Genomic DNA, 10,245 nt, shown 5'->3' with positions numbered 1-10,245 from the left:
ATATATATATATATTAATTTATATTCAATTAATCATCACATTTCACCAATTAAACTTGACATTACTTTAATATTTTAGGAAAAACAACTTGGAAGGGAGGTCACTCAGGATGAGATACATCGCTATCTTCGTGTTAATCCTGAAACAAATGAGTATACTGATGGATTCTCACAAATGATTAAGGTAAATATATATATTTTATTAGTATTTAAATTCATATATATTTCTTTAACTATATATATACATTCTAATTATAATGAATTAGCCATCTAAATTATTATATATTAATTAACTATTTTTATTTTTTATTTTTTTATATAGGAACAACTTCAACAAGTCATGAAAGAATGAGATGATCATCAAGCTACTCTTCCTCCTGCTCAGCGAGCTGGTCCAGTGCAGTGGAAACAATATGGGACCACAAGTTTTATGAACATTAGTGGTGGCAAGTACAAAGTGCGTGTGTTGGGTGCCGGTAGTTTATCGTCAACATTTGTGAAAAGTCCAACAGGCTATATTCAAACTAAGATGTCTTCTTCTTATGCTAGTACGGGTCGATCTCATCGTCCACCGATAGATAATCTTGACCAATTAAAGGAACAACGAGCAGTTGAGCAAGAAGAAAAGACACAACAGTTGATACAAGCAACACTTGATAAACTAAATGAGGAATGGAAACAAAAGTTTCAAGAGCAGCAACAACAATTTCAGCAACAACAACAGTTTCAATAGCAACAATTTTCATTTCCTTCTGTGTTTCATCAGCAGTTCCCGCCTCAGACTCAGTACTTGCATCAACAACCACTATTCCAGTAGCAACAAAATTACTCTCAATACTCCCAACATCAGCAACCGCCTCCAAATTTCCAACAACAACACCAAGATCCTCTGAATTCTGCCTTCCAGCAACAACAACCACCAATGTTTCAGCAACAACAATATTTTAATAATTATTAGTATGTTTCGTCATCTTCACTTCAACTTCAACCAGATCAAACTCCATACCGACCAACTATGCCAACAGCTGGCTTGATCAGACCAAATTTAAATCAACTTCAACCAACTATGACTCCTCCTTCAACTAGTGGTGGTGTAATTGAAGATGAAATCCAATTTCAAACCATGATATCTCCTCCAACACAAATTAATAATACTTTTGAGGGACTTCTGTCGTCGAATAATATTCCAACAAATAATAATTGAGGGAGTGGAGCGATTGATCAGATGAATTATTACGATGATTGATGTATTTGAATAATTTGATAATTTTATTTTTGGTTTGTATAAGCACATTATATCTTGTCCTATTTAATTATGGTGTGTTTAATTTTTGGTTTGTAAGACATGGTTTATTAATTTTAGAATGTTTTATTTGGTTTGATAGTAATTACTTTAATTAATATTAATATTACATTTTTTATATATAATAGTTATTTTAATTTTTAAATTTAATTTAAATTTAAATATTATATTTAAAATTTAATTTAAATTTTAATTATATTGTAATATTATATTTTAAATTTTAATTTATATTGATATTAATTTCGAATTTAATAAAATTTTTTTTTAATAAATTCAAAATTTTGTGGCGATCTAAACTCTCACAAAATCTTTATTTTTCGTTTCATCATTTGTAGCGGCCTAAACCCTCACAAAAGGAGACATTTATGGCAGCCTGGACCCCACAAAATCTTAATTTTTTTAATGAGTTTCATCATTTGTGGCGGCCTAAGCCCTCACAAAAGGAGGAATTTGTGGCGGCCTTTCCTCTCACAAGGTCACGAAAAATTCAACATTTAGGGCCGTTTTGACTACCACAAAGGTTTGTGACCAGCTTATTTGTGACTGCCTAAGGCCACCACAAATATCTTCTTTGTGACTGCTTCTCCTCCTTTCAGAGAGCTTTTGGCCTCACAAATCCAATGAATTCTTATAGTGACTATTTTACAGTGTAAATACATATGAATTTACAAAACAAAATATCTACACAATAATTTGAAATTATCACAAATTTCTAAAATAAATGAAATCAAAATTTATTTTTTATTTTGATATATATCTTTTACTATAATCGTATTTATTTTTAATTTTTAATTTGATTATGATTTTAATTAAAATCAATTGTTGAAATTATGGACCGCAAATACAATATTAGTTTTTAGTTGACTTAATTTGTATATGATATTAAACGCATTAATTTTATTTATTTCACATTTTGGTTGATATCTAATTAATTTAATTATTATTATTTGATTTAAAATTGAGAATCTAAATAAATTCTGTCATTATTATTATTTTGAAGTTTTGGCAATAATGATTTCATTATATAAAACATTGAGGTCTATTATGCTTTGCAAGGATGATTGTGGTTTTAGGAACTATCAAATGTACAATTTTAATTACATAATAAGTTGTATTAGTTTGTTTATAGTATATACTTGTTATTTTTCATGCAAATATCTATTGCAAATTTTTTAAATTTTATTTTGAAATTATAATAATTAATTTAATAATATTGACTATAAGTTGTTTTAATATAATTATAGTTAATGTTCATGTTATTATCAAATTACCGCAAGTGAGAGATGACAACTAATAAACACTAATTCCCTACATCTTCTTCTTCATATATATTCAATTAAAATTTATGCTTGAATTGGATAAAACTATTGCTATATTGCTATAATTTTGAACTGCTTATTCTTATTTTGCTAATTGAAGGTAACATTTATTACTCCATAAAGAATTAAGGAAAAGTACTAGCGCATTAATGCTAAATATTTAAGAGAATAATGTAGATATTTCTATTATTGTATATAAATGATTATTTTTATATTTTTATTTGTATATCTATTTTATTTGATATCTTTCAATTAATTACTATTTTCATATGAAGTAAGTTTGCCACATGTAAACTGAAATGAAATCATGAATTTTAATGTGTATTCTAAAAAAAAAAGTTTGATTTTATTTTTGGTTTACAAATTTAAACTTCTTATTCTTATGTGGGAATGTTTTTACTAATTGAAGATAACATTTATTGCTCCATAGAGAATTAAGGGAAAGTATTAGCATATTGGAATTATTTTTGAAGTTCAGAATTTTGAAAAAAAATCAATTACTGTACAAAATATGATTTTATCATTTCCTTAATCACAACAAATTTGTCATTTGGTTATTTAACATTTAAAAAAAAATGAATTAATTGTCATTAATTAAATATCTAAGAGAATGATGTAAATATTTCTATTTGTTGAGTTATTGAATATAAATAATTATTTTTATATTTTTATATTTTTATATTTTTATTTTATCACATGTAAACAGAAATAAAATCATGAATTTTAATGTATATTCCAAAAAAAATAGTTTGACTTTGATTTATAAATTTAAAATTAATAGTATAACTGCATTTATAGGTCTCATTTAATGTTAGTATAGATATGCAATTCTATGCATTTCTGGTTTGGCGTTTTTCTAAAGTCTTGCAAGATCAAGTGGTTCTTCCCAAATATAGGTTTTACAAAATTACAGTGTGATTCATAAATTGATCTTTTATGTTTTAACATATGTTTAAATCAATTATTTATTTATTTATTTTTACTTAAATTAATCTTTTATGCTTTAGTATATGCGTAAATCGATTCTTTATTTAATTGTTTTATAAAAATATTATGTGTCAAATCAAAAGAGATGATATATCAAGCTACATTACATTATATTTTTATGTGCTGCTATCACAAAATAACAACAATATTTTTACAATATATATTCTTCCTCTCACACAAACAATCATTTAATATTCCTTTTTTTTTAAACTATAAGGTATCTCTTTCACATACAATTGCAAATCAAATTGGTACTTAATAAAATAATAGTTTTTTTAGGTTAATTTTGAAGAATTGTGAATAATTTAGCTGACATCTATTAAAAAATAGTACATAAATAAATTTGTAATGGAGAAAAAATTGATTTGTGGGTACAATTTATTCATGTGATTATTTTTTATTAGACGTTGGAAAAATTATATACAATTCTTCAAGTGCAACTTAGGCCTCAACTAACAATTTAAAAAAAGATTTCCAAAAAAATTCCTCAACTAACAATTTAAAAAAAGATTTCCAAAAAAATTAAAAATGTTTTTTTTAAATAAATGCTTGTGTGCTTGGCTCCACGCTAGTTTAAAAAATGTTATGAATATTTTGTGTATATCTCTGAATCCTTAATGTAAGTGAAATTCTTACTATTAATGGATTGTTATTGGATTATTATAATAAGTCATTCATGTGCTTGTAAGTTACTTGTGTGTTCTATAAATATAACTTATCTATAGCTTATCTGATATTGTAAATTATAAGTATAACACAACTGTTACTCTCTCATTATATATTCTCATTTCTCCTTTTTAATTGTTCTATATTTTTCTATAGTTTTGGTTAATTTCATAACAATAATTGGCTACCTGCTATAAAATATGGGTGGGTGTCGGTTTTCCTCGATTAGTCAGATGCGGGTGTGGAGAAAACGAAATCCGCCTCTGCCCTGCCCCGCCTCGTTGTCATGCCTAAATCTAATATACCATACCAAAACAAACTTAAAGAATTATTAAATTAGAAAGAAAAAAATATGCACAATCAATATAAAATAATTTTACACTTACATTTAATCGTTATATATCGTCAAATCATCTTCCTTCACCTCCACTTTTAATAGTATGATACGACAAATAAAGAGTTTCTATTGCTTATATATGTAAAGCTCTTTTATACTCAAAATGAATGTCCATTGCACTAGTATTAAATTGTAATAATATTTCTATTTATTATTATCTAAAATATTTAAAATGTGTTAAAATTATTGTATTTTACATTTTAAAAACTACTTGTTTGAAAAAAATCCCTCAGTAAAATCAAAAAGAAAATCCCACTTTAAGATAATTTAATTACAAATTTTATAAATTCTTTTCTTAATCCTCAAGTTTGTAAAAGAAATTACATTGATAAATTGAGTAAAATTTAGTTAATGATTGTTCTAAAACAAGTGATAAAACTCAAACATTTTTGATTGATTCAACTTTAATAAGTAAACATTTTTTTGCTTAAAAAAATTAAAATTTAACAACCATGTTAGTCCAACCTAATTAATTTTATTTTTGACTAACTAACCAAATTAAATTGATTTTCGTTAATCTATAACTTATTTTTGAGGGAATAGATAATCTAAAAACTAAAAAGAGTAAATTTTTGTCAAAAGGCAAGTTGCATTATATTTTAGGCTAAATTACATTTGTGGTCCCTTAACTTAATTTCAGGTAACGTTTTAGTCTTTTATCTTTTTTTTCTTCCCGATTTAGTCATTTATTCATAAAAATATCAAATAAAGTATGAAAATATGAGTTTATTTGAAGATTTGCGTTACGAATTTGATGAAATTTGTATTATATTGAAGAATATAATTAATTTTATGAGTTTTGATTGATTTTTTTTTTTTTAATTTTTGTATAGAAAAGGATAACATTGTTGAAATTTTAAAATATAAAATATCGAATTGTCACTTAAAATTAAAATAAAGGACAAAGTCGGGAAAAAAAAAGATAAAGGACTAAAACGTTACCTGAAATTAAGTTAAGGTACCACGAATGTAATTTAGCCTATATTTTGTTAACGTCTAAATAGTCACTTTTATGTTCGTCTGAATGCTTTTTTATTGTATTAAAGTGTGTTTAACTTTGTTTTATTAGAATAAATAACATGCCAAATATTGAGTATCCATTTAATTGATTGAACGCTCAATTTTCTGTAATATTTTATTTTATTTTATTTTATAGTATTTTATTTTCTTTGTAATTTACACTTTCTTTTAAAATTAAAAATAAACATTAAAATTTGAAAGATGAGTAAAAATAGACATAAATGAATAGTTTTTTTTGGTACGAAAAAAAATAGGTAGTTTTATAAAGGCAATAATAGAATAAAAAAAAAAACAACACAAAAAACTCATACCCTTTATATAAATTTTTTATAAAATTTTAGTTCTTATAAAATTTTAATATTTTATTTTTAATCCTTATCAAAAACTTTAGTCAACTTTTAAACATTTAAATTCTTTTGTTTTCATTTTTTTATCCTTGATTACAAACCAACTATTATGTATCTTTAACAACATTTAAATTGTTACATTAATATTAAAAATATATTTAACAACTTCTTTGTAAAAATTCAGAATCTTTTAACAAATTAAATATGAAATTTTAAATTTTTAATACTTAAAAATTTATATTTAACTTTTCACTTATTAAAAAATTATAAATATTTATAATTTTTATTTATTTATAATACTCTAAACATCACTTAAATAAGAATTCAAAATTAAAAAGAAACACAATAGTTAATTTAAAATGAAAGAAAAAAATCTATTAATGTATAAAAATGAATTTCCTATATAGTAATAGAAGTAATGTAATAAAAAAATGTACTAGATGGTAAGTTTTCCATTTCCACAGCCTTCGGAGAATAGGAGAAGGGAGAGAAGCAAAGAAAGAATGGAGTCATTGACCACACATTTCTATGACTTTGAATATTCTAAACCACTCTCCTTCCTTTCTTATTTTTTTCCTTTTCTTTTCTCCCATTTTAATATTTCAATTATTGCACCAAAACAAAAACAAAAAAAAGATAATAATAAAAAAATAAAGAAGAAGAAAAAGCACCTACTTTCTTTTTCTTCTTCTTCTTCTTCCTCCATCTAGGTTTTTTTATAACCAAATTCTCGTGACTTCCAATATTGCCACTCAGATCACTGGCATCCATACCCAACTCACAAACGTAGAAAATCCAAAAAACAAATCAAAACTTTCAGGTTGTTGTTCCACTATTTTTTTTTTAATTCTTGTTTTTTTTTTGTTGACCTAGTTGAAAATTTTAGATTTTTATTTATTTGATGCATATCCTTTTGAAAGTGGATCTGCTTTAGGCGTGTATGTTTGATTTTGCTTGTTTATTTGATGCATAGTCATTTGATAGTTAGTTGAATTATGTTATGATGTTTTTTTTGTTTTTGTTTTTTGGGTACATATTATGATGTTTTCTCTTAAGTATTTGTTTGATTTCAATTATTTGATTCTCATATGAAATGATATTTTATAAAATATTTCAAATCTCTCCAAAAGTTTATGAGATTATGTAGGTTTATGGGTATATGGGTATATATTGATGTATCTATTAGAAAACTCTTACTCATAATCTTTTTGTTTTTGTATTTGTGTCTTATTTTTGCAGAATACTTGAGAGTGATGATAGCCTCTTATTCATTAATTAAATTGAATTGAAGTGATTCACACAGAAACTTGTTCATAGTTTTTGAGATATATAATTGAAGCTACTAAATTTCGGTTTAACTTCACGACAAGTTTCTTGGATCTCTGAGCATGACTGGGAACCAAGAGCAGTTTGAGATCAAGTTTAGGTTGACGGATGGTTCTGATATTGGCCCCAAGAGTTTTCCTGCTGCCACTAGTATTGCAACCTTGAAAGAAAGTATTCTTGCTCAGTGGCCAAAAGGTTAGTATTTTATTATTGTCTTCTTTATGTTTTCTCTTTTTGGGTTTTCAACTTAATAGCCAAATTATATGTGTGAGATTTGAGATGATGCTTTGGTATTATTCCTGTTTGTTGTAAGGAACATTATGTTCATGCATTAAGAGAGGCAGATAATTTGGATGGATTTGAAAACATGGTGATAGCAGATGCATGATAAGTTATGTGGATGTTTTTCTTTCTCTTTTTGGTGATAAAGGAAGTCTAGGACCTGCTATGGAGAGGGAGAGATAGGTTAAGTTTGATACAAAGCGGCCGTAAAGGGATTCAATATAGGGATCAAGGAGTCCCTGAAGGTACCAAGTGTCTATGAAGCACTGACACACACGAACATTGAATATGACACTGAAAAGTAGTCACCAAAAATAATTTGAGAAAATGAAAGTGTTTGAATGTAGCATATGTGTCATCACGGTGTTTGTGTTTTAGAATATGGAAGGTACTTGGTTGAATGGAAGTGTTTATTGTGATATTTTGAATTTTAATGTGTCAAAGATATGCTGTCCTGCATATGCTTGTCCAAAATATGTTGAATGCATCTATGTGCAAATGTTGTTTGCTCAATTCTCTGTGAGGTCTCCTCTCCTAAACACATTTTTTTATCCACAAGGTTCAAACCTAGGACGTTGCTTAAGAGATCTGAATCTAGTTTTACTTGGACCAACGTAATGTTGGTTTTTCCGTATTGCGTTTGATATATAAGGAGCATCTCTACAAACTTTTTACCTTTTATTGAGATATATAACTGTAAGTTTGTTTTCTGTTTTGAAGATAAGGAGAATGGCCCAAAGACTATAAAAGATTTGAAGTTAATTAGTGCAGGAAAAATATTGGAGAACAACAGAACAGTTGGGGAATGCCAGAGTCCTCTATGTGATGCCCCTGGCACAGTTACAACAATGCATGTGGTTGTGCAACCACCTACTACAGAAAAAGGTTTAATATTTATTTCCATGAATGCCAAAAGCTAGTTCTAATATTTTTTGTCTATACAGCATAATAATAAGCTATTCTTTTTCAAATGTTGAATGTGATATGATTCCCAAAAAGTTTCTATTTTCTTACTATCTCTCCCTCTATCATAATAACTATCAGAGTTTCATGAATTTAATAACTATATACACTAATAGTGAAATAAGTTTTACGCAGATATCCTATTAAATATTCATTTATACTATGATCAAATAATAGAATATATGATTGGATGTATGTGAAAAACTTTTTTAAATTGTCAGTGTATAGTTATTAAATTCTTTGTTGTAATTCAATTTTCAGATTTATCTTGGTTGGTAGGAACAATAGAAACTACCTGCTTCACAACACATTAAATATGCAGTTCTTTTTCAAATCTAGAGTTTATGGTTATTTTTTGAACAAGTTTCGGCCGCGACTTAACCTTATCTTATTCTTAATTACTAGATGGACTCTATTGGAGAACACTTGATTTTTCAATTATCAGTTATAAATTAATAGCGCTTTTCAATTGCCAAATGCTTTTTAGTTAGACATGTCAAATCTGAGATACTAATTGCTTATAAATGTAAATTTACTGGTGCTCTGTTTATCCAAATATTATTTCATTTACGGTCTGACTGAATTGACTTATTTGAACTTACCTATTGGCATAAGTATTTGTGAAATTTTTGAGAGAGCTTATGAAAATAGCTCATGACATGTCCATAAACTATTGTCAGCTTATTTTCACAAGCTCTCCAGCATAACTTGTGAAAACGATTTATAGTTCATATAAAAATAATTTGACTTTATTTTATCTTTTTTTATAGAAATAACTTATCCATAAGCACTTATATGATAAACATGTATGGTAAAAGGGCTTAATTAATTGTTTATCCAAACATGACCTTAGTTTTAGACTTTTAGTGTTTTATCCGATACTTATTGACATGTTTATCTTTTCTCCTTATACAGAGAAGAAAACTGCAAAGGAAGCAAAACAACCCAAATGCGGTTGTGTTATTTTATAGCATTGAGATTGAATAGCAAATGTCGTCATCTTTCTTAGGTGGTTAGAGACGCTTCGTTTTCACGTAATTTGTGTGGCTTTCAAAGATTTCCTCATACACAAATTATTGGTCGCATGCCTCTTCGTTACTACAAGCAAAAATTCTTGTACAATTTTCACAGAAAATGTTACTGAGATGAACTCTCTACAAGTTTACCATTTGTTGTACCTTAAGTGTATTTTGAAATTGTTCTTATACATGTGCTTGATGCAAAATGTTTGTAGACTTAACTGTGTTGAATATTTTGAATGTGCTTTATTTTACTTATTTTTTATATGGTAATGTTGCTACTCTTGTATAGTAACTTCATCTATATTATAAAATGGAGGCTTCATGCTTGAATACCCTTGATCTTCATTTATATTCTAGAAAGGAAAAAAAAAATGCAGTGTTTTGCTATTTGAGTTTTATGCCAGAAGTCTTATTTTCTGTTTGGAACATGAAGATTTCAGAAAATGGATTAACTGCAGTCGAGATTTCCTTAATTCAATGCATTCAGGGACATTGGTGGTTGTCTCATTGATATTTGATCGAATGATTAACAATTAAAAATGTTTTTAGTTTTTAATGGATTCACAATGTATCTAAACATAGATAATTTGAATATTTTATTAGATTAGTCACCT

At 26.6% G+C, this 10,245-nt stretch overlaps 1 protein-coding gene and 1 long non-coding RNA gene across 2 annotated transcripts; one reads left to right on the top strand and one right to left on the bottom strand.

Moving 5' to 3' along the window:
- Positions 1-32: 32 nt before the first annotated feature.
- LOC140919604 (uncharacterized) lies at positions 33-4,732 on the bottom strand. Its single transcript, XR_012162286.1, has 3 exons — positions 4,661-4,732; positions 4,463-4,570; positions 33-139 (listed from the first exon to the last, which is right to left on the bottom strand). It is a non-coding gene; the product is annotated as an uncharacterized lncRNA (long non-coding RNA).
- A 1,922-nt stretch (positions 4,733-6,654) lies between these two features.
- LOC101505506 (membrane-anchored ubiquitin-fold protein 1-like) lies at positions 6,655-9,961 on the top strand. Its single transcript, XM_004491823.4, has 4 exons — positions 6,655-6,858; positions 7,278-7,559; positions 8,367-8,531; positions 9,525-9,961. The coding sequence occupies exons 2-4, from the start codon at positions 7,427-7,429 to the stop codon at positions 9,578-9,580; spliced, it is 354 nt and encodes a 117-aa protein (XP_004491880.1). The 5' UTR covers positions 6,655-6,858; positions 7,278-7,426; the 3' UTR covers positions 9,581-9,961.
- The last annotated feature ends 284 nt before the right edge of the window (positions 9,962-10,245 follow it).

This window comes from Cicer arietinum, chromosome 3, assembly GCF_000331145.2.
Source record: "Cicer arietinum cultivar CDC Frontier isolate Library 1 chromosome 3, Cicar.CDCFrontier_v2.0, whole genome shotgun sequence".
NCBI classification, from domain to species: domain Eukaryota; kingdom Viridiplantae; phylum Streptophyta; class Magnoliopsida; order Fabales; family Fabaceae; genus Cicer; species Cicer arietinum.
Note: the sequence above shows the minus strand (reverse complement) of the source record. Positions and strands in the feature narration are given on the sequence as shown.